The sequence below is a fragment of the Oncorhynchus masou genome, chromosome 16 (assembly GCF_036934945.1).
Source record: "Oncorhynchus masou masou isolate Uvic2021 chromosome 16, UVic_Omas_1.1, whole genome shotgun sequence".
In the NCBI taxonomy this organism is placed as follows: domain Eukaryota; kingdom Metazoa; phylum Chordata; class Actinopteri; order Salmoniformes; family Salmonidae; genus Oncorhynchus; species Oncorhynchus masou.
Genome location: NC_088227.1, coordinates 20,274,690 through 20,300,444, shown reverse-complemented (window position 1 = coordinate 20,300,444; position 25,755 = coordinate 20,274,690). Strand labels below are relative to the sequence as shown.

At 47.1% G+C, this 25,755-nt stretch overlaps 1 protein-coding gene across 2 annotated transcripts in view; it reads right to left on the bottom strand.

Moving 5' to 3' along the window:
* Positions 1-1,830: 1,830 nt before the first annotated feature.
* Positions 1,831-25,755, bottom strand: part of LOC135557632 (mitochondrial peptide methionine sulfoxide reductase-like) — a 105,609-nt gene continuing 81,684 nt past the window's right edge. For both annotated transcript variants that reach the window (XM_064991097.1, XM_064991095.1), the window contains one exon: positions 1,831-2,359. In XM_064991097.1, the coding sequence (XP_064847169.1) occupies positions 2,195-2,359 (165 nt within the window). In that variant the 3' untranslated portion in view covers positions 1,831-2,194. The remainder of the gene's footprint in view (positions 2,360-25,755) is intronic.

The following is a 25,755-nucleotide window of genomic DNA, read 5'->3' as shown; positions in this document are numbered from 1 at the left end:
GTTTAGAGCAGCAGTCTACAGTAAGAAGTACCAGTCAGACATATTTTAGAGCAGCAGTCTACAGTGAGAAGCACCAGTCAGACATCTTTTAGAGCAGCAGTCTACAGTAAGAAGTACCAGTCAGACATCTTTTAGAGCAGCAGTCTACAGTAAGAAGTACCAGTCAGACATCTTTTAGAGCAGCAGTCTACAGTAAGAAGTACCAGTCAGACATCGTTTAGAGTGTACAGTAAGAAGCACCAGTCAGACATCGTTTAGAGCAGCAGTCTACAGTGAGAAGCACCAGTCAGACATCTTTTAGAGCAGCAGTCTACAGTAAGAAGCACCAGTCAGACATCTTTTAGAGCAGCAGTCTACAGTAATAAGTACCAGTCAGACATCTTTTAGAGCAGCAGTCTACAGTAAGAAGTACCAGTCAGACATCGTTTAGAGCAGCAGTCTACAGTGAGAAGTACCAGTCAGACATCGTTTAGAGCAGCAGTCTACAGTAAGAAGTACCAGTCAGACATCTTTTAGAGCAGCAGTCTACAGTGAGAAGTACCAGTCAGACATCTTTTAGAGCAGCAGTCTACAGTAAGAAGTACCAGTCAGACATCATTTAGAGCAGCAGTCTACAGTAAGAAGTACCAGTCAGACATCTTTTAGAGCAGCAGTCTACAGTAAGAAGTACCAGTCAGACATCTTTTAGAGCAGCAGTCTACAGTAAGAAGTACCAGTCAGACATCGTTTAGAGCAGCAGTCTACAGTAAGAAGTACCAGTCAGACATCTTTTAGAGCAGCAGTCTACAGTAAGAAGTACCAGTCAGACATCTTTTAGAGCCGCAGTCTACAGTAAGAAGTACCAGTCAGACATATTTTAGAGCAGCAGTCTACAGTAAGAAGTACCAGTCAGACATCTTTTAGAGCAGCAGTCTACAGTAAGAAGTACCAGTCAGACATCGTTTAGAGCAGCAGTCTACAGTAAGAAGTACCAGTCAGACATCTTTTAGAGCAGCAGTCTACAGTGAGAAGTACCAGTCAGACATCGTTTAGAGCAGCAGTCTACAGTAAGAAGTACCAGTCAGACATCTTTTAGAGCAGTTGTCTACAGTGAGAAGTACCAGTCAGACATCTTTTAGAGCAGCAGTCTACAGTAAGAAGTACCAGTCAGACATCGTTTAGAGCAGCAGTCTACAGTGAGAAGTACCAGTCAGACATCGTTTAGAGCAGCAGTCTACAGTAAGAAGCACCAGTCAGACATCTTTTAGAGCAGCAGTCTACAGTAAGAAGTACCAGTCAGACATCGTTTAGAGCAGCAGTCTACAGTAAGAAGTACCAGTCAGACATCTTTTAGAGCAGCAGTCTACAGTGAGAAGTACCAGTCAGACATTGTTTAGAGCAGCAGTCTACAGTAAGAAGCACCAGTCAGACATCTTTTAGAGCAGCAGTCTACAGTGAGAAGTACCAGTCAGACATCTTTTAGAGCAGCAGTCTACAGTAAGAAGTACCAGTCAGACATTTTGCTTGACAGCCGATTGTGCATCAATGTGTCCTTCAGCCATTAGTTCTACCCACAGTGCCTTGCTCCAGTCCCTGTGTAGAGAGGGGGACAGCCAGCCTGTGTGTGTGATGCTGCCCCTCTCTATCTCTCTCTCACTGTGTTATAGTGATGCCAAGCTACACAGGCCCTGGCAGAAGGCTCTCTCCCACTGAGTGTTTGCCTGCGCAAGCCACACACACCCGTCTGACAGGGTCAGGGAGTGATCAGAACAAGGCTTAAGGCAAAGATCACAGAAAGGAGGTCATCCAACACACACCAAACACCACGCAACGGAACCAGCCAAACAGCCATACATATCAACACACCGTTTCGTCATTTAATCCACCATAGAGTTCAATCAGATGTACATACTGTAGTTGATTTGATTCAAACAAGACAATGCACACTAAAACCTGAATGTGCATTAATTTAAACAGGTCTTATGTATGTGGTGCCAAACTATTTCAATTAATACAAGACTCAGATACGGACTGTTTTTATATACTGCATCATAATTAAGTACTGCAGTACTGCATCATAATTAAGGTGACTTCCATTTAAATGAATAGAAAATAGACTTATTTTGCAATGAGCAAGCGGAAATGCATATTTACATTTCCTAGTCAAAATCAGACAATCAGAGGTTGGTGGTCATTCCCTATTGGACAGAGGTGGTTATTTCTTGAGTCCTATTGGACAGGAGACTCCGGTGCCGCTCAGGCCACAGTATCCGCCGGGGTTCTTGCTGAGGTACTGCTGGTGGTAGTCCTCAGCATAGTAGAACTCCTGGTTCTCGGCTATCTCTGTGGTGATTTCTCCAAAGCCCCCCTCTATCAGGACCTGTAGAAACAACAACATAGCTATATCATTAGGACTGACCTTCATGAATGAATGGCTCACGGTTGAATGGTTACAACACAAGAGAAACTTTCTAAAAGTCACAAGTGAACCATTTTCCTGCCTTCTTCCATGTAATTACATTCAAAGCATTTGTCTCCCTCCTTTAAGGAAAATATTTTCTTACAAAGTAATGTATTGTTTTTCAAGATTACACATACTCTTACTGTTAGCAGTTACAGCTAATGCAATCTCTCTCTCTCTCTCTCTCTCTCTCTCTCTCCCTCTCTCTCTCTCTCTTAGTCATTTGTTAAGCATTGGAGCAGAGACGAGCACAGAGAGAGGTCATTAGTGCTCGGGGTGGCCCTACGGGTGAGGCCCAGACAGATGTCGACTCAAATGCCCCAGATGTGCCCAATGTGTGTGTGTGTGTATGGGGAGGGGGCATTGGGTTTGTGTGTGTGTGTGTGTGTGTGTGTGTGTGTGTGTGTGTGTGTGTGTGTGTGTGTGTGTGTGTGTGTGTGTGTGCGTGCGTGCGTGCGTGCGTGCGTGCGTGTGCATGTGTGAGCTGTGAAGTGCCCCCACTGACCCAGTATACCCAATGCCTGCAGCAACTTTATATGGTACACACACACCTCAGCCAATCAGCTAATCTCCTCTAACCCCCAGTACAGGGCCGTCTAAGCAGGTACACCTCAGCCAACCTGGGTAATCTCCTCTAACCCCCAATACAGGGCCGTTTAAGCAGGTACACCTCAGCCAGCCTGGGTAATCTCCTCTAACCCCCAGTACAGAGCTGTCTAAACAGGTACACCTCAGCCAGCCTGGGTAATCTCCTCTAACCCCCAGTACAGAGCTGTCTAAACAGGTACACCTCAGCCAGCCTCACTGCTTTTCATCTTCTATCCTCACTGCTTTTCATCCTCTATCGTCACTGCATTTTCATCCTCTATCCTCACTGCTTTTCATCCTCTATCCTCACTGCTTTTCATCCTCTATCCTCACTGCTTTTCATCCTCTATCCTCTCTGCTTTTCATCCTCTATCCTCACTGCTTTTCATTCTCTATCCTCACTGCTTTTCATCCTCTATCGTCACTGCATTTTCATCCTCTATCCTCACTGCTTTTCATCCTCTATCCTCACTGCTTTTCATCCTCTATCCTCACTGCTTTTCATCCTCTATCCTCACTGCTTTTCATCCTCTATCCTCACTGCTTTTCATCCTCTATCCTCACTGATTTTCATCATCTATCCTCACTGATTTTCATCCTCTATCCTCACTGCTTTTCATCCTCTATCCTCACTGATTTTCATCCTCTATCCTCACTGATTTTCATCCTCTATCCTCACTGCTTTTCATCCTCTATCCTCACTGCTTTTCATCCTTTATCCTCACTGCTTTTCATCCTCTATCCTCACTGCTTTTCATCCTCTATCCTCACTGCTTTTCATCCTCTATCCTCACTGCTTTTCATCCTCTATCCTCAATGCTTTTCATCCTCTATCCTCACTGCTTTTCATCCTCTATCGTCACTGCATTTTCATCCTCTATCCTCACTGCTTTTCATCCTCTATCCTCACTGCTTTTCATCATCTATCCTCACTGATTTTCATCCTCTATCCTCACTGCTTTTCATCATCTATCCTCACTGCTTTTCATCCTCTATCCTCACTGCTTTTCATCCTCTATCCTCACTGCTTTTCATCCTCTATCCTCACTGCTTTTCATCCTCTATCCTCACTGATTTTCATCATCTATCCTCACTGATTTTCATCCTCTATGAAAAATCACAACAACAAAAAATAATGTTGGGCTTTTTGGGGTTACTGGTGTCAGAACTCTGGGTTGAACTGTATACCAATGACACAGTTAGGCACCGGGAGTGACTCCCCACTGAAATCCCATTCCACATCACCACACCTGTCCAAGTGTCAGTCAGTTAGTCAGTAATTTGTAATAGATAGAGCCAGGCTGAATATCATTCGAAATCTGCCTCTGCAAGCAAGGTTTACATTTGAAGTGTACACTAGTCTAGCATGTACAGCATATTGAGAAATCCAGGTTGGAAGTAAATGTATTGAGATTCTAAGCTGAGAAATGGTAATGTTCAGGGGAAAGAGGACAAAGTGGGGATATTGGTGACACAATGCCACTTGGGATTTTCAAGAAAGTGATGCAAGGATGTGTCTATTGCTTTCCTTCTCCCTTTCTCTCTTTCAATCTTTCTCTCTTTCTCTCTTTCCAACTTTCTCTCTTTCCATCTTTCTCTCTTTCTCTATTATTTCCCACTCTTGCTCTCTCTACCTCTGCTCCGCCAACCTCCTCCTATCACTAATGTTTGTTGCTAAGTGTCTATGTGTCGTGTGTGTGGCAGGGAGGGGGGACAGCGGGCTGTGTGAAGGAACCTGCCAACTACCTCATTTCTCGGACCATCTGCCTGGAGGCAGCCACGCACCTGTTAGGAGCAGCTGCCACCGTACAGGAGACAGGAGAGAGAGAGAGAGAAAAGTAGCACAGAATCAACTCTCCTCTCCCCGCCAGAACCAGCTCCAGTCCTAGCTCTATATACCTTCATCCCCAGCTCCAGTCCTAGCTCTATATACCTTCATCCCCAGCTCCAGTCCTAGCTCTATATACCTTCATCCCCTGCTCCAGTCCTAGCTCTATATACCTTCATCCCCTGCTCCAGTCCTAGCTCTATATACCTTCATCCCCTGCTCCAGTCCTAGCTCTATATACCTTCATCCCCAGCTCCAGTCCTAGCTCTATATACCTTCATCCCCAGCTCCAGTCCTAGCTCTATATACCTTCATCCCCAGCTCCAGTCCTAGCTCTATATACCTTCATCCCCTGCTCCAGTCCTAGCTCTATATACCTTCATCCCCTGCTCCAGTCCTAGCTCTATATACCTTCATCCCCAGCTCCAGTCCTAGCTCTATATACCTTCATCCCCAGCTCCAGTCCTAGCTCTATATACCTTCATCCCCAGCTCCAGTCCTAGCTCTATATACCTTCATCCCCAGCTCCAGTCCTAGCTCTATATACCTTCATCCCCAGCTCCAGTCCTAGCTCTATATACCTTCAGCCCCAGCTCCAGTCCTAGCTCTATATACATTCATCCCCAGCTCCAGTCCTAGCTCTATATACCTTCATCCCCAGCTCCAGTCCTAGCTCTATATACCTTCAGCCCCAGCTCCAGTCCTAGCTCTATATACATTCATCCCCAGCTCCAGTCCTAGCTCTATATACCTTCATCCCCAGCACCAGTCCTAGCTATATATACCTTCATCCCCAGCTCCAGTCCTAGCTCTATATACCTTCATCCCCAGCTCCAGTCCTAGTTCTATATACCTTCAGCCCCAGCTTCAGTCCTAGCTCTATATACTTTCAGCCCCAGCTTCAGTCATAGCTCTATATACTTTCAGCCCCAGCTTCAGTCCTAGCTCTATATACTTTCAGCCCCAGCTCTATACACCTTCATCCTCCTATAGCCCAGCTCCACCACAATACCCCAGCTCCACCACATTCCCCAAGCTCCACCATTATAACCCAGCTCCACCAGTATACCCCAGCTTCACCACTATACCCCAGCACCACCACTATATCCCAGCTCCACCACTATACCCCAGCTCCACCACTATAGCCCAGCTCCACCACTATACACCAGCTCCACCACTATAGCCCAGCTCCACCACTATACCCCAGCTCCATCACTATACTCCAGCTCCACCACTATACCCCAGCTCCACCACTATACCCCAGCTCCACCACTATAGCCCAGCTCCACCACTATAGCCCAGCTCCACCGCTATAGCCCAGCTCCACCACTATAGCCCAGCTCCACCACTATACCCCAGCTCCACCACTATAGCCCAGCTCCACCACTATAGCTCAGCTCCACCACTATACCCCAGCTCCCATCATTCACTCCCACATCCTCTCTTTTTCTCTCGTTCTCCCTCATCCTCTCTCTCTCTCTTTCTCTCTCTGTTTCCCTCTCTGTTTCTCTCTCTGTTTCTCTCTCTCTCAATCTCTCTGTCTCTCTCTTGCTATCTGAGGCCCTGTGTGTGCTTTACAGTGGGGCTTAGCAGCTCCTATATCTCAGCATGGACACCCAGCAGGTAGTTATCGCCATCCGCAGTTCACCACCGGGTGCACGCCAGCCCCCGGTTGGCGCCGGGCCAAGCTGGCACCGCCAGATATGATTTGAGACACACATTTTCTGTGGTGGTACCGAGTTGGGACGTCATGCCATCGTTCTGAATGCCCATCATGGCAGTCTCCCTAAGAAGCCTGGTCGCTAGGGAGACCTCAGCTGCAGTGGGCAGCGCTAACACTTATTGCCACAGATAGATGGGAGGAAGATGTGTGTGTGTGTGTGTGTGTGTGTGTGTGTGTGTGTGTGTGTGTGTGTGTGTGTGTGTGTGTGTGTGTGTGTTTGTGTGTGTGTGTGTGTGTGTGTGTGTGTGTGTGTGTGTGTGTGTGTGTGTGTGTGTGTGTGTGTGTGTGTGTGTGTGTGTGTGTGTGTGTGTGTGTGTGTGTGTGTGTGTTTAAAAATCCAGGGCTGTAGCTAAGATAATGCAGTGGCAGGTGTTATTTTTTTCTCTCCCACTCAGCTCTGGAAAATGGAGCAGAGCAGGAGCTTGAGACAAGAGGCTGAGGTGAAACAAAACAAGGTGAGCAGGCCTGGCGGAAAAGAGGCTGAGGTGAAACAAAACAAGGTGAGCAGGCCTGGCGGACAAGAGGCTGAGGTGAAACAAAACAAGGTGAGCAGGCCTGGCGGACAAGAGGCTGAGGTGAAACAAAACAAGGTGAACAGGCCTGGCGGACAAGAGGCTGAAGTGAAACAAAACAAGGTGAGCAGGCCTGGTGGACAAGAGGCTGAGGTGAAACAAAACAAGGTGAGCAGGCCTGGTGGACAAGAGGCTGAGGTGGAACAAAACAAGGTGAGCAGGCCTGACGGGCAAGAGGCTGAGGTGAAACAAAACAAGGTGAGCAGGCCTGGCGGACAAGAGGCTGAGGTGAAACAAAACAAGGTGAACAGGCCTGGCGGACAAGAGGCTGAGGTGAAACAAAACAAGGTGAGCAGGCCTGGTGGACAAGAGGCTGAGGTGAAACAAAACAAGGTGAGCAGGCCTAGCGGACAAGAGGCTGAGGTGAAACAAAACAAGGTGAGCAGGCCTGGCGGACAAGAGGCTGAGGTGAAACAAAACAAGGTGAGCAGGCCTGGCGGACAAGAGGCTGAGGTGAAACAAAACAAGGTGAGCAGGCCTGGCGGACAAGAGGCTGAGGTGAAACAAAACAAGGTGAACAGGCCTGGTGGACAAGAGGCTGAGGTGAAACAAAACAAGGTGAGCAGGCCTGGCGGACAAGAGGCTGAGGTGAAACAAATCAAGGTGAGCAGGCCTGGCGGACAAGAGGCTGAGGTGAAACAAAACAAGGTGAACAGGCCTGGTGGACAAGAGGCTGAGGTGAAACAAAACAAGGTGAGCAGGCATGGCGGACAAGAGGCTGAGGTGAAACAAATCAAGGTGAGCAGGCCTGGTGGACAAGAGGCTGAGGTGAAACAAAACAAGGTGAGCAGGCCTGGCGGACAAGAGGCTGAGGTGAAACAAATCAAGGTGAGCAGGCCTGGTGGACAAGAGGCTGAGGTGAAACAAATCAAGGTGAGCAGGCCTGGTGGACAAGAGGCTGAGGTGAAACAAAACAAGGTGAGCAGGCCTGGTGGACAAGAGGCTGAGGTGAAACAAATCAAGGTGAGCAGGCCTGGTGGACAAGAGGCTGAGGTGAAACAAAACAAGGTGAGCAGGCCTGGTGGACAAGAGGCTGAGGTGAAACAAAACAAGGTGAGCAGGCCTGGTGGACAAGAGGCTGAGGTGAAACAAAACAAGGTGAGCAGGCCTGGTGGACAAGAGGCTGAGGTGAAACAAATCAAGGTGAGCAGGCCTGGTGGACAAGAGGCTGAGGTGAAACAAAACAAGGTGAGCAGGCCTGGTGGACAAGAGGCTGAGGTGAAACAAATCAAGGTGAGCAGGCCTGGTGGACAAGAGGCTGAGGTGAAACAAAACAAGGTGAGCAGGCCTGGTGGACAAGAGGCTGAGGTGAAACAAAACAAGGTGAGCAGGCCTGGCGGACAAGAGGCTGACCACTTGGCAGGACATTAAACCCAATCAGCAGTAGTCTATTTCTTTTCTATTTCTGGCCAATAAAGGATGTGTGAAGAGTGAAATATGTAATTGAGCATTAAGAGGTTGTAAAACACAACAGAAGACTCCAGCAGCAGCAGCGCATGTCTACAGCAGCCTGTTTATTTATGGCCTCTGTCACAAACACACACAACCTTGGATGCAGGCAGGTGAACAAAAGGAGTGAGGTTGTTGCTGAGATTTCCGCACCACCGTTCTGAATGTAAAGAATCAGAGGTACCAGTTCATATCTCCTATTCCTTTGTTTACAGTTTGCTAGCATCTTCAGGGGAATCATGTTCATATGTGTGCTGTTAGGCGTGTGTTTGAATACTTACAATGTGTAGTAAATGTATAGCTCCAGGCATTTAATGTCTGTCCTGGCGCATATAACCACCGTGCTTACTGTACCACCCAACCATTCTAGAATCAGTCAACTATCACAGCCCCTCCTCTATGAAGATACATGTTAGTCTGGCAGCAGATGGCTCATAGTTCATCTGAGAGACAAAGGAAACCATGCAGAAGAAGAATGACATGTTTATCTCTCATTTCTAATCTGTCTAAGAACTGAGTCATGGCAGGTCTTGGAGCCAACGGTTTAGTGGTGCATGGAAACGAATGGGACTTGGCATTCATCCACTCTCTAGCCTATCTATCCACAGCCTAATTCAGTCAGTCCAGGACCCTGGTGAGTGAGGTTCCTCTTCCTTTGCTCAGCTGACACGCTACCTTTCATCAGCTGACACGCTACCTTTCATCAGCTGACACGCTACCTTTCATCAGCTGACACGCTACCCTTCATCAGCTGACACGCTACCCTTCATCAGCTGACACGCTACCTTTCATCAGCTGACACGCTACCTTTCATCAGCTGACACGCTACCCTTCATCAGCTGACACGCTACCCTTCATCAGCTGGCACATTACCCTTCATCAGCTGACGCACTACCCTTCATCAGCTGACACACTACCCTTCATCAGCTGACACACTACCCTTCATCAGCTGACACATTACCCCTCATCAGCTGACACACTACCCTTCATCAGCTGACACATTACCCTTCATCAGCTGACACACTACCCTTCAACAGCTGACACGCTCTCCTTCATCAACTGACACACTACCCCTCATCAGCTGACACACTACCCTTCATCAGCTGACACACTACCCTTCAACAGCTGACACGCTCTCCTTCATCAACTGACACACTACCCCTCATCAGCTGACACACTACCCTTCATCAGCTGAAACACTACCCTTCATCAGCTGACAGGCTCCCCTTCATCAGCTGACACGCTACCCTTCATCAGCTGACACATTACCCTTCATCAGCTGACGCACTACCCTTCATCAGCTGACACACCCCCCTTCATCAGCTGACACACCCCCCTTCATCAGCTGAACAACAAACATCTCATCAGCTGAGAATGACATCATGCTGTGAACAGAGGTCACACCTCTCCTCTAAACCCCACACATCCAATCATTATCTATTCAATCATTATATCACCCTTTCATTAGCAGGGGGCTCCTCGGATCAGAGGTCATCCTACCCCCAGGTGGACTAGCATGCACACTGACCCCAGCTGGGACCCCCTTTTAGGGGTAGATGAGGACAGGGGCTCCCCTGGGAGATCCAGGGGGCTTGGATCTCCTCAATGTCTCTGTCTCTGTCTACTGAGCACAGAGGTCAGGCAGCCAGGCAGTAGGATCCTTGCTATCTGGGATCCTAGGGATGTCCATACCCAATTGATGATGACATTTTAAATGGTTACGGTAAGGATTAGGTAGGGGTTATTGTGAAGGTTAGGGTTAGGGTAGGGGTTAAGGTTAGGGTTAGAGTAGGGGTTAAGGTTAGGGTTAGAGTAGGGGTTAAGGTTAGGATTAGGGTAGGAGTTAAGGTAGGGTTAGGGTAGGGGTTAAGGATAGGGTTAAGGTAGTGTTAGGGTAGGGGTTAAGGTTAGGGTTAGCATTAGGGTAGGGGTTAAGGTAGGGTTAGGGTATGGGTTAGGATTTAGGGTAGGGGTTAAGGTAGTGTTAGAGTAGGTATTAAGGTTAGGGTTAGGATTAGGGTAGGGGTTAGGGTTAGGGTAGGGGTTAAGGTAGTGTTAGGGTAGGGGTTAAGGTTAGGATTAGGTTTGGGGTTAAGGTTAGGGTTAGGATTAGGGTAGGGGTTAAGGTAGTGTTAGGGTAGGGGTTAAAGTTAGGATTAGGGTAGGGGTTACGGTAGTGTTAGGGTAGGGGTTAGGGTTAGCATTAGGGTAGGGGTTAAGGTAGGGTTAGGGGTTAAAGTTAGGGTTAGGATTAGGGTAGGGTTAGGGTAAACTATCTACTGTATCTGTCTACTGTATCTATCTACTATATCTATCTACTCTATTTGCTATAAATTATATACTGTATCTATCTACTGTATCTATCTATCTACTGTATCTATCTACTGTGTATATCTACTCTATTGACTATAAACTATCTACTGTATATATCTACTGTATCTATCTACTCTGTTGACTATAAACTATCTACTGTATATATCTACTGTATCTATCTACTGTATCTATCTACAGTATCTGTCTACTCTATTGACTATAAACTATCTACTGTATCTATCTACTGTATATATCTACTCTATTGACTATAAACTATCTACTGTATCTATCTACTCTATTGACTATAAACTATCTACTGTATCTATCTACTCTATTGACTATAAACTATCTACTGTATATATCTACTGTATCTATCTACTCTGTTGACTATAAACTATCTACTGTATATATCTACTGTATATATCTACTGTATCTATCTACTCTATTGACTATAAACTATCTACTGTATCTATCTACTTTATCTATCTACTGTATATATCTACTGTATCTATCTACTGTATCTATATACTATATTGACTATAAACTATCTACTGTATCTATCTACTCTATTGACTATAAACTATCTACTGCATCTATCTACTGTATCTATCTTGTCTAGTGACTATAAATGATCTACTGTATCTATCTACTCTTTTGACTATAAACTATGCTGTATATCCGAGGGTGTGAAACCCACACACATACGGATCAACCTCCGTCCTGGTCAGAAGAAGTGCAAGTGGCAGAATCCCCAAAATGGCGTCAATGTCCCTCATCTTCTCTCCCAGATGCTAGCTGCTGTGTTTGTTCCAGCGGTCCTGTGCTGTGTTACGTTACCACATGGCTAAATGCATAATTCAGACTAATTAATTTGCATATCAGACAGAGCGCTCATTTGGAATGCAAATACCTGCGCGCCCTGGTTAACCGCAGAAACGTGAAAGGCAGCGATAAGCAGCCTGACATGACTTTCTATTCAGCCATATCAGGCAGACAGGAGAAAGAAGAAAACGTGGGGGAAGAGAATTAAATGAAAAATACACACCCGGCGCGGCATGTTAAAAGAGCCAGAGCAGGATTAGAGAGAGGGAGAAGACAGGAGGGTTACGGTACACACACACACACACACACACACACACACACACACACACACACACACACACACACACACTCACACACACACACACACACACACACACACACACACACACACACACACACACACACACGCATACGCACACACACACACACACACACTCTCTCACACACACACACACACACACACACACACACACACACACACACACACACACACACACACACACACTCACACACTCACACACACACACACACACTCACACACACACACACACACACACACACACGCAAACGCACACACACACACACACACACACACACTCACACACTCACACACACACACACACACACTCACACACACACACACACACACACACACACGCATACGCACACACACACACACACGCATACGCACACACACACACACACACACACACTCTCTCTCACACACACACACACACACACACACACACACACACACACACACACACTTTGTGCACTGAAATGGACACAGAGAAAAGAGGGGAGAAAATAATAATGAAGAATGAACGAGGAGGGAGAGGAGAAATGATTGAAAGGAGAAATTAATTTCTAGGAATAATTCATGCTAACACAAAGAGAGCAGCCCTCCACCCATTGAGGAATCAAGAGTTATCACACAGGCCAGGCAGAGGTGAAAAGAAGACACTGTAGTTAGTCAGTCCTTCTACCCTCGCCCCTAACACACACAGATAAATACAGAAAATGATAGCGGTGCATCCAAGACAAAGTTTGATACAACAAATGGACGTCGAAGCCTAAAATAAAGGCGTGCTCAGCAGGTGCACCATCCAGAAACACCACTACCTCGGGAACAATGGAGCACACACCCCAACCATAGATGAGTAGAGGGGGAGGGAGAGAAAGAGGGAGAGAGGGAAAGAAAAGGAGAACGCCTTGTCTTTCTCTGTAGCCCCTCAGCCCCAGCCTCAGAGGTCATTTTCTGCAGTGCTGTGCCTCACACAGAGCGCTCCCCAATCACTCCCCACGTGAACAATACAATCAAGCCAGCCAGCGGAGCTTACACGGTCAATACCAGGACATTAAATTAACCAGACTCTTCCCAATCCTCCAGCTCTTCGGGCCAATACTAAATGGAGAATGGAACAGGCAGTGGCTGAATCCGCTCCCCCCCCGTTACAAATGGCTGTGAATGACAATATTTGGTCACGAGGCAGATTAGCAGAAAGAAAACACATCTATTCTATGTGGACGTGTTCCTTCCTGACTGAGTGATTGTCAGAAAGGGGATGGGAGACATTCACAATGCTCTGTAATGATTGCCTCATTTCAAAATGGGGAAACACTGAAAACATTTCTAATGCTTTCAACATTGACTGTCAGGATAAGAGTCTATGGTATCTAGTGGATGGATAGAGAAGGAGAAAATGGACTCATCTTCCTCGTACGTGACAGTCAGGTCATTCAAACAGAGGTAATATCCTCATGTCATGCCTGTGTGTATTATTCATTATGTTTCTGCATGCAGTGTCTATGCAGTGTCTATGCAGTGTCTATGTAGTGTCTATGCAGTGTCTAAGCAGTGTCTATGCAGTGTCTATGTAGTGTCTATGCAGTGTCTATGTAGTGTCTATGCAGTGTCTATGCAGTGTCTATGCATTGTCTATGTAGTGTCTATGCAGTGTCTATGTAGTGTCTATGCAGTGTCTATGCAGTGTCTATGTAGTGTCTCTGCAATGTCTGTGCAGTGTCTATGTAGTGTCTATGTAGTGTCTTTGTGCATGTGTGCGTATGTAGTGTATGTGTGTGCGTATGTAGTGTATGTGTGCGCGCATGTGAATGAGTGTGTTCTGCGTGCCTGGCTTTGTTCATGTGTGTGTGCTCTGTGCTGCTGGCACGGAGTGTGGCTTCACTGGAGAGGAAGATGGCATGGCTCCCTCCCTGGCAGAGCAGACCCTCTGTCCATAATGATGTTTAGGAAAATGTGGGCGCACGTGCCAAAAATCTGTTACATACCATTTGTTCAGGTCTCCTGTGGGCACCATCAGAAAGCAAATGAAAATGGGAAAGTCTGCTTGTGAGAGGAGAGCAAAAGAACAGGAGGAAGGAAATAAGATGAGCTGCTTCACTCCTTTACGAAACTAAAGGCAAAGGATGGGAAGTGTGAAGAACAGACTGTAAGAGGACAGAAGGACGGACAGTGAGTGACACCAGTGAGGTAGCATGACTGTTCACACACCCTGATGAGATGATGAGATGGGGACTGACCATCACAGCTTCACCGCCATCATAGAAGTGGAGAGATGGATGGATGTGTGTGTGTGTGTGTGTGTGTGTGTGTGTGTGTGTGTGTGTGTGTGTGTGTGTGTGTGTGTGTGTGTGTGTGTGTGTATGTGTGTGTGTGTGTGTGTGTGTGTGTGTGTGTGTGTGAGAGGATTTTGAGGCTATATATCATAATGCCCGTTGAGAAAACCATGTTTCCCATGGGATATTGTGTATTATAAACTTTGTGGGTAGAGCCCTGTCAGCTGATTGGCTGACAGCCGTGGTATATCAGACCGTATACCACGGGTATGACAAAACATGTATTTATTTTTATTGCTCTAATTACATTGGTAACCGGTTTATAATAGCAAGAAGGCAGGTTTGTGGTATATGGCCAATATACCACGGCTAAGGGCTGTATCCAGGCTCTCTGCGATGCGTCGTCCTAAGAACAGCCCTTAGCCGTGCTATATTTGCCATATACCACACCCCCTCGGGCCTTATTGCTTAATTCTAAATACCTGTGTTATTGTACAACCAACAATTCAAGACTCTCGATGAACAACAGAGGGACAGAGGTTGAGAGAAAGATGGAACACATTGGAAAAGAGGCTGATCTGGAGTCCGTAAGTCAACAGGAAGGATCAAAACGACAGATTCATCTTCCCAAGGTGGACAGACAAGGTTCCAATACGAGAGAGTGTGACCCAACGTTTTCCCCCGACACCCACAACAACACCCTTATTTACTCAAACTCTGTCCTCTTAACATTCCAAGACATTATGTCTGAAGGACAGAGAGAGAGAGAGGGAGTGAGCGACAGAGAGAGGAGTTTAAAGGTGAGGAGAGGAGAGGAAGAAAGCTGAGTTCGCTACTAAAGCAATTCGAAGACAGATTTGGCCGGCAGATGGTGTTTGTTAAACCAACTGGTGTGGTGCATTAGGATGTCGGGAGCAGCATGCTACCCTGCTCCATCTAAAATAGCCACAGATGGAGGGGTACAGGGGAGGAAGGGGGAGGTCGAGGGGGGAGCGCCGGGGCCCGGCAAGCTGGTCAGGAAATAACGAGAGCAGCTAGCGAACGGAGGGGGAACAGATAATTAGCCCGACCATGGCCTCCAGTCACTCACTCATTCCACCGAGAGAGGAGAGGAAAAAGGGGGGGGGGAGAGAGGGAGAGAGGGGGAAGGTGTGATCTCTCAGGGTGTGCAGGTGAGAGGCTGGAGAGCAACCCCCCCCCCATCATCAGGGTGGAGACTCACATTCACCACAGATACACTCTCTCTCTCTCTCTGCCAGAGCAGGGGATCAGCCAGTAACATTGTGCCACAGTAAAGTATGCTACCTACCCTGCGCAATCTCCCCACAGTGTCCTCCTATAATATCATTCTATATTTCATGGCAGTCCTCTTTCCCTCACCCTCCTAAGTTTGCCATATCCCTATATCTCCTCTCTCTCTCTAACAGTCCACTAACTGTCACCTCTCTATCTAACAGTCCACTAACTGTCTCCTCTCTCTCTCTAACAGTCTACGAACTGTCTCGTCTCTCTCTCAAACTGTCCACTAACTGTCACCTCTCTCTCTAACAGTCCACTAACTGTCTCCTCTCTCTTTAACTGTCCACTAACAGTCTCCTCTCTCTCTAACAGTCCACTAACTGTCTCCTCTCTCTCTATAACAGTCCACTAACTGTCTCCTCTCTCTCTAACAGTCCACTAACTGTCTCCTCTCTCTCTCTAACAGTCCACTAACTGTCTCCTCTCTCTCTCTAACAGTCCACTAACTGTCTCTTCTCTCTCTAACAGTCCACTAACTGTCTCCTCTCTCTCTCTAACAGTCCACTAACTTTCTCTTCTCTCTCTAACAGTCCACTAACTGTCTCCTCTCTCTCTAACAGTCCACTAACTGTCTCCTCTCTCTCTAACAGTCCACTAACTGTCTCCTCTCTCTCTCTAACAGTCCACTAACTGTCTCCTCTCTCTCTCTAACAGTCCACTAACTGTCTCTTCTCTCTCTAACAGTCCACTAACTGTCTCCTCTCTCTCTAACAGTCCACTAACTCCCTCCCCTCTCTCTCTCGTCCTGTCCTTACTGTGATTCAGTAGGGCCTTACATCTTGACTGCTGTCCACAGAAAGCATTAAATCAACCCCACCATGACCTGATGGCTCTGTGTATGGCACAGTGACACTGTCTGGCCCTCGCCACTAAAACTGCGGTGACACCATGCTGTCACCTTAAGTCGAGGACACTACTGGCTGCCACGGTTTCTCCCTGAATCAGGTCTGCTGTCAGGCCTGTCATATCACCTTGACACGAATTTGTCTGTGGATCTGCACTAACCTCAATAGTAACCCTGTTGAAAGGCACAGCAAACACATGCATGCACACAGTTGCTCCTACGCCATATCAGCTACTGAGCAGCATATCTATATCACTATGTACACATCAATACCTAGCCATAACAATCTCATAGCCTAACACAAGAGACACTGGAAATTGATAATACGGATAATGATAACATGGAGGCTCCTGGCAAATACAGGCCTCCAAATAGCATGCTTGCACTACACAGCATCGATGATGCGAGAGTAGAGTCATCCTAACAATTTGATGGAGAAGGAGAAGACCAGGAGACAAACGCCGGAGATTGACTCTCCACCAATTAAGCCGACTGTCAGTGTGGGTGAGAAATCAGCCTGTCTGTAATTAGCTAGCTAGCTTCCCCCGGTCTGCCTGCCTACTGCTATACACCAGCTCATGAGAACAGATCTCAGTAGGTAGGCAGACCAGGGGAAGCTAGCTAGCTAATTACAGACAGGCTGATTTCTCACCCACACTGACAGTCGGCTTAATTGGTGGAGAGTCAATCTCCGGCATTTGCCTCCTGGCTGGTCGGTCGTCTCAGCAGAGAAGCGAGGTAAGCAGCAGAACACATGGTTTACAGCTTCTGAGGTAGAAAGCTGTCTATTGTTGGCCTGTAATTGACACACTAATAGATGGGAACATGTCATACCAGTTTCTATCTTGACTCTTGAGAGGAGGATGAAGTCAAGTTTAAATGTCTCTGAGATGAGGAGAAGGGAGAGGGGAGTGAGAGGATCTACTGTCTGTGTGTCCGTCAGGTGCCATGCTGTGAATGGTGAATGGTGAATGGGGAATGGGAAATGGTGAATGGTGAATGGGGAATGGTGAATGGTGAATGGGGAATGGTGAATGGGGAGGGTAAATGGTGAATGGTGAATGGTGAATGGTGAATGGTGAATGGGGAATGGTGAATGGTGAATGGGGAATGGTGAATGGTGAATGGGGAATGGGAAATGGTGAATGGGGAATGGTGAATGGTGAATGGGGAATGGTGAATGGTGAATGGGGAATGGGGAGGGTAAATGGTGAATGGTGAATGGGGAATGGTGAATGGTGAATGGTGAATGGGGAATGGTGAATGGGGAATGGGGAGGGTAAATGGTGAATGGGGAATGGTGAATGGTGAATGGTGAATGGTGAATGGGGAGGGTACATGGAGAATAGTGAATGGTGAATGGTGAATGGGGAATGGTGAATGGTGAATGGGGAGGGTAAATGGTGAATGGGGAATGGTGAATGGTGAATGGGGAATGGTGAATGGTGAATGGGGAATGGTGAATGGTGAATGGTGAATGGTGAATGGGACACAATTCCCCCTGGAGATCAAAAACATGCATATTATCTGAAATGTTCACTTTCCCTCGCAGAGAATTTTTTAAATAAAAAATGTGTAGCAATACAGTACTGTGGCTCATCTCATGTAGTCCATACACAGGACACTGTTACAGCAGCTCAGCATATGGCTTCAGCCCAGGCCAACTGATTCCAAACAGATAGTAACCCCACAACCCCTTGCCTAGAACTTTGTCTTTGACTTCCTACACCATCATTTACTGAAACAAACTGAGACAGCAACGGCAGTTGACTTGTTATTGACAGCCATCCATCTGTTGGAGGGGTCACTTCTGTTGGGCTACTTCCTAGTGGTCCTTCAGTGACTGGTCCTAGCAGGGGAGGGTCAGTGGAGAGGGAGACCCCACTGAATGAAGTGCCCTAGTGTCCATGTGCAAACTCCTCCCTCTCTCACTCCTCCTCCCCCTCCCCCCTCCTCCCCCTCCCCTCCTCCCCCTCCCTCCTCCTCCCCCTCCCCTCCTGCCCCTCCCTCCTCCTCTCCACCCCCCTCCTCTCCGTGCAGCCCGGCCCTCTCGCTGCGTGGGATGATGCGACACCTCAGACAGCAACGCTCCGACGCAATAAATATTAATTACCCTAAACCCCCAAAGTGGAGCGAGAGAGGGAGAAAGAATCACCACCACCCCAAAGTGGAACGAGAGAGGGAGAAAGAATCACCACCACCCCAAAGTGGAACGAGAGAGGGAGAAAGAACCACCACCACACCAAAGTGGAACGAGAGAGGGAGAAAGAACCACCACCACCCCAAAGTGGAACGAGAGAGGGAGAAAGAACCACCACCACCCCAAAGTGGAACGAGAGAGGGAGAAAGAACCACCTCCACACCAAAGTGGAACGAGAGAGGGAGAAAGAACCACCACCACCCCAAAGTGGAACGAGAGAGGGAGAAAGAACCACCACCACCCCAAAGTGGAACGAGAGAGGGAGAAAGAACCACCACCACCCCAAAGTGGAACGAGTGAGGGACAAAGAACCACCACCACCCCAAAGTGGAACGAGAGAGGGAGAAAGAACCACCACCACCCCAAAGTGGAACGAGAGAGGGACAAAGAACCACCACCACCCCAAAGTGGAGCGAGAGAGGGAGAAAGAACCACCACCACCCCAAAGTGGAATGAGAGAGGGAGAAAGAACCACCACCACCCCAAAGTGGAACGAGTGAGGGACAAAGAACCACCACCACCCCAAAGTGGAGCGAGAGAGGGAGAAAGAACCACCTCCACACCAAAGTGGAGCGAGAGAGGGAGAAAGAACCAACGCCAACCCAAAGTGGAGCGAGAGAGGGAGAAAGAACCACCTCCACACCAAAGTGGAACGAGAGAGGGAGAAAGAACCACCACCACCCCAAAGTGGAGCGAGAGAGGGAGAAAGAACCAACACCACCCCAAAGTGGAGCGAGAGAGGGAGAAAGAACCAACACCACCCCAAAGTGGAGCGAGAGAGGGAGAAAGAACCACCACCACCCCAAAGTGGAGGGAGAGAGGGAGAAAGAACCAACACCACCCCAAAGTGGAGCGAGAGAGGGAGAAAGAACCAATACCACCCCAAAGTGGAGCGAGAGAGGGAGAAAGAACCAACACCACCCCAAAGTGGAGCGAGAGAGGGAGAAAGAACCACCACCACCCCAAAGTGGAGCGAGAGAGGGAGAAAGAACCACCACCACCCCAAAGTGGAGGAAGAGAGGGAGAAAGAACCAACACCACCCCAAAGTGGAGCGAGAGAGGGAGAAAGAACCACCACCACCCCAAAGTGGAGGGAGAGAGGGAGAAAGAACCAACACCACCCCAAAGTGGAGCGAGAGAGGGAGAAAGAACCACCACCACCCCAAAGTGGAGGGAGAGAGGGAGAAAGAACCAACACCACCCCAAAGTGGAGCGAGAGAGGGAGAAAGAACCAATACCACCCCAAAGTGGAGCGAGAGAGGGAGAAAGAACCAACACCACCCCAAAGTGGAGCGAGAGAGGGAGAAAGAACCAACACCACCCCAAAGTGGAGCGAGAGGGAGAAAGAACCACCACCACCCCAAAGTGGAGCGAGAGAGGGAGAAAGAACCACCACCACCCCAAAGTGGAGCAAGAGAGGGAGAAAGAACCAACACCACCCCAAAGTGGAGCAAGAGAGGGAGAAAGAACCACCACCACCCCAAAGTGGAGCGAGAGAGGGAGAAAGAACCACCACCACCGCTCCCTCCCCGTCTCCCTCCACCTCCCTGTACCCCAGGAAACAAAGAGCAACCAACCGCCGCCATATTGCCCTTTCGCTTCCCATTGGCCTCGCGCCTGTCCAACCACTGTGCCCTCGCTCCCTTAACCCGCTTCCACTTGAACCCTCTCCTCTCCCCCTCCCTCCATTTCCCCCTCTCTCTATCTCTCTCCGTCCCTCCCCTGACTCCCCCCATTAAGGACCCAGTCGCCAGTCAGAGCGTGCTTTATTAACCCCTTCCCTGACATCCATTTCATTACGTCGGGGGTCAACAGCTGATTAAAATACAGCCGAGGCGCCTCTCTACAGATGACCTACGACCCCAGCCAAACCCCGCTTAATTTGGTCTGGCTGGGCCAATCAGAGGGCTTGAGGGATGGGACTGGGCTAGGAGGGGTGGGGGGCCCTCCTCTGTTTCCATGGCAACAGGGCCCTGCTGCTGGTTTTGCAGTGCGGAGCAGAAGTCTCAGCAGGGGGGAGGAGGATGGAGGAGGAGGGAGAGAGAAAGAGAGAGCAGACAATGGAGGAGGAAGAGAGGATGGGAAGAGGACAAAGAGGCAGCAAGGCCAGCAGAGGGAGTGTGTGAGCGCGTTTCTATTGTCTGTGAGTCTAGTTTGTGTGTGTATGTGAGTGTGTGTGTATGCAGCACACTTTGTCAGAGTAGTCATTGTGTAAGTGGAGGCTGTCGCTTTGTGCCCAGAAACACAGCCAACAATAGCAAACGCTAGAGTAAAATAAACAGGTTGCATTGTCTCAGACACGTGACTGGGGGGACATTAGTGGCAAATGGCCTCCTTTCAGCCGAGACGAGACACAACGAGACGAGCTCCGCTCACAGATGATATGATTGTCATGGTAGATGAGACATGAACCGGAGAATAAATTAGACCCCACTCCACAACCAATCGACGCAAATGTCAAACTTCACAGTTGGAGAAAACACACGAACCCAGTAAATGTGTGTTTCAAAACACTGCCACTGTTTTCAGCAAACAGCAGAGAAGCTAACAATGCAATATAACATGTAGCAGGTGATAATGTTCTGTTAAAAGGGGAAATGAAATGATGATTTCGCTTTTTATATGTCTGGAACACCTCCAAATCTTCCTGTTCTTCAGGACCAACAGACAGACAGACAGACAGACAGACAGACAGACAGACAGATAGATAGATAGATAGATAGATAGATAGATAGATAGATAGATAGATAGATAGATAGATAGATAGATAGATAGATAGATAGATAGATACTCTATTAAATTAATCAAAACAGGAACATTTTACATTTGGCTAGAAATTCAAAAGGACATTATCTTAACAGAGAAAAATGTCCTCCTGTGTGCTACCTATGTCCCCCCACTAGAATCCCCATACTTTAATGAAGACAGCTTCTCCATCCTGGAGGGGGAAATCAATCATTTCCAGGCCCAGGGACATGTACTAGTCTGTGGCGACCTAAATGCCAGAACCGGACAAGAACCTGACACCCTCAGCACACAGGGGGACAAACACCTGCCTGCAGGTGATAGCATTCCCTCCCCCATATGCCCCCCCCAGGCACAACTATGACAACATAACCAACAAAAACGGATCACAACTCCTGGAGCTCTGTCGCACGCTGGGTATGTACATAGTCAAAGGCTTCGAGGGGACTCCTATGGTAGGTACACCTATAGCTCATCTCTTGGCAGTAGTACTGTAGACTACTTTATCACTGACCTCAACCCAGAGTCTCTCAGAGCGTTCACATTCAGCCCACTGACACCCCTATCAGATCACAGCAAAATCACAGTCTACTTGAACAGAGCAATACTCAATCATGAGGCATCAAAGCCTAAGGAACTGAGTAACATTAAGAAATGCTATAGATGGAAGGAATGCAGTTTGGAAACCTACCAAAAAACAATTAGGCAACAACAAATTCAATCCCTTTTAGACAATTTCCTGGGTAAAACGTTTCACTGTAATAGTGAAGGTGTAAACTTGGCAGTAGAAAATCTTAACAGTATATTTGACCTCTCAGCTTCCCTATCAAATCTAAAAATCTCAAATAGAAAACCGAAGAAAATTAACAACAATGACAAATGGTTTGATGAAGAATGCAGAATATACAGACAACAAATTCCAATTGGCTACACGTTAAAAACATTTTTGACCCCCTTTTCTCCCCAATTTTGTGGTATCCAATTTATTGTAGTTACTATCTTGTCTCATCCCTACAACTCCCGTACGGGCTCAGGAGAGACAAAGGTTGAAAGCCATGCGTCCTCCGAAACACAACCCAACCAAGCCGCACTGCTTCTTAACACAGTGCGCATCCAACCCAGAAGCCAGCCGCACCAAGGTGTCGGAGGAAACACCGTGCACCTGGCGACCTAGTTAGCGTGCACTGCACCCGGCCCACCACAGGAGTTGCAAGTGCGCAATGAGACAAGGATATCCCTACCGGCCAAACCCTCCCTAACCCGGACGACGCTAGGCCAATTGTGCGTCGCCCCACGGACTTCCCGGTCTAGGCCGGCTGCGACACAGCCTGGGCGCGAACCCAGAGTCTCTGATGGCACAGTTAGCACTGCGATGCAGCGCCACCCGGGAGGCCTATAGTAAAACTCTAACATCATCCTTGGCTCTGGTATCTTCCCCAATATTTGGAACCAAGGACTGATCACCCCAATCCACAAAAGTGGAGACAAATTTGACCCCAATAACTACCGTGGGATATGCGTCAACAGAAACCTTTGGGAAATCCTCTGCATTATCATTAACAGCAGACTCGTACATTTCCTCCATTAAAACAAGGTACTGAGCAAATGTCAAATATTTTGTCACAAAAAGATGCTCGACTATGCATATAATTGATAGCTTTGGAAAGAAAACACTCTGACGTTTCCAGAACTGCAAAGATATTGTCTGTGAGTGCCCCAGAACAGATGCTACAGGCAAAACCAAGATGAAACTTCAACCAGGAAATGAGCAGGATTTTTGAGGCTCTGTATTTCATTGTCTCCTTATATGGCTGTGAATGCGCAAGGAATGAGCCTGCCCTATCTATCGTTTCCCCAAGGTGTCTGCAGAATTGTGACGTATTTGTAGGCATATCATTGGAAGATTGACCATAAGGTGTCCGCCCGGTGTCCTGCGTGGAAATTGGTGCACAAAACTCAGCTGCTGGTATTTTTCCATGGGATTCAGAAACGAAAGCAGGCTTCCACGAACGGCATATCAATGAAGAGATATGTGAAAAAACACCTTGAGGATTGATTCTAAACAACGTTTGCCATGTTTCGGTCGATATTATTGAGTTAATTTGGAAAAAAGTTCAACGTTTTGGTGACTGAATTCTCGGTTCGTTTCGGTAGCCAAATGTGATGTACAAAACGGAGCGATTTCTCCTACACAAAGAATCTTTCAGGAAAAACTGAACATTTGCTATGTAACTGAGAGTCTCCTCATTGAAAACATCCAAAGTTCATCAAAGGTAAATGATTTTATTTGATTGGTTTTCTGGTTTTTGTGAAAATGTTGCGTGCTAAATGCTACGCTAAATGCTACGCTAGCTATCAAAACTCTTACACAAATGCTTGATTTGCTATGGTTCAAAAGCATATTTTGAAAATCTGAGATGACAGTGTTGTTAAGATAAGGCTAAGCTTGAGAGCAGGCATATTTATTTCATTTCATTTGCGATTTTTAGAAATCGTTAACGTTGCGTTATGGTAATGAGCCTGAGGCTGTATTCACGATCCCGGATACGGGATGGGTAAGTTCAAGAAGTTAAAAAAAGCCTTCGACTCAATTTGGCATGAGGGTCTGGTATACAAATTGAGTGGTGTTGGGGGAAAAACATACGACATTATAAATTCCATGTACACAAACAACAAGTGTGCGGTTAAAATTGGCAAAAAACACACACATTTCATCCCACAGGGCCATGGGGTAAGACAGGGATGTAGCCCTCTTGAAACTCCCCATCCCGGATCCGGGATCGTGACTAAAGCCTCAGGCTCATTAGCATAACGCAACGTTAACGATTTCTGAAAATCGCAAATAAAATGAAAATAATGCGCCTGCTCTCAAGTTTAGCCTTTTCTTAACAACACTGTCATCTCAGATTTTCAAAATATGCTTTTGAACCATAGAAATTGACTAATTTGTGTAAGAGTATGCTAAGCTAGCTTAGCATTTTGAGTAGCATTTAGCACGCAACATTTTCACAAAAACCAGATAACCAAATAAATAAAATAATTTACCTTTGAAGAGCTTCGGATGTTTTCAATGAGGAGACTCTCAGTTACATACCAAATGCGCAGTTTTTCCTGAAAGCGTCTGTGTGTAGGAGAAATCGTTCCGTTTTGTACATCGCATTTGGCTACCGAAACGAACCGAAAATTCAGTCACCTACAACGTCAAACTTTTTCCGAATTAACTCCATAATATCGACCGAAACATGGCAAACGTTGTTTGGAATCAATCCTCAAGGTGTTTTTTCACATATCTCTTCATTGATATATCGTTCGTGGAAGCTTGCATTCTTCTCTAAATTCCATGGAAAAATACTTGCAGCTGACTTTTGCGCACCAATTTCGGCGCAGGACACCGGGCGGACACCTGGTAAATGTGGTCTCTTATGGTCAATCTTCCAATGATATGCCTACAAATACGTCACAATGCTGCAGACACCTTGGGGAAACGACCGAAAGGGCAGACTTACTCCTCTCGCAATCACAGCCATATAAGGAGACAATGGAAAACAGAGCCTCAAAAATCCTGCTCATTTCCTGGATGCCGTCTCATCAAATTGAGACTCTGCATGCAGAATTCTGCAAAAATATCCTCAGTGTACAACGTAGAACACCGATACCCACTAATTATCAAAATCCAGAAAAGAGCTGTTAAATTCTACAACCATCTAAAAGGAAGTGATTCCCAAACCTTCCATAACAAAGCCATCCCCTACAGAGAGATGAACCTGGAGAAGAGTCCCCTAAGCAAGCTGGTCCTCAGGCTCTGTGCACAAACACAAACAGATCCCACAGAGCCCCAGGACAGCAGCACAATTAGATCCAACCAAATCATGAGAAAACAAAAAGATAATTACTTGACACATTGGAAAGAATTAACAAAAAAACAGAGCAAACTAGAATGCTATTTGGCCCTACACAGAGAGTACACAGTGGCAGAATACCCGACCACTGTGACTGACCCAAACTTGAGGAAAGCTTTGACTATGTACAGAATCTGTGAGCATAGCCTTGCTATTGAGAAAGGCCGCCATGGGGGAAAAATGGCTCTCAAGAGAAGACAGGCTATGTGCACATTGCCCACAAAATGAGGTGGAAACTGAGCTGCACTTCCTAACCTCCTGCCCAATGTATGACCATATAAGGGAGACATATTTCTCTCAGATTACACTGATCCGCAAAGAATTAAAAAACAAATCCAATTTTGATAAACTCCCATATCTACTGGGTGAAATTCCACAGTTTGCCATCATAGCAGCAATATTTGTGACCTGTTGCCACAAGTAACAGGCAACCAGTGAAGAACAAACACCATT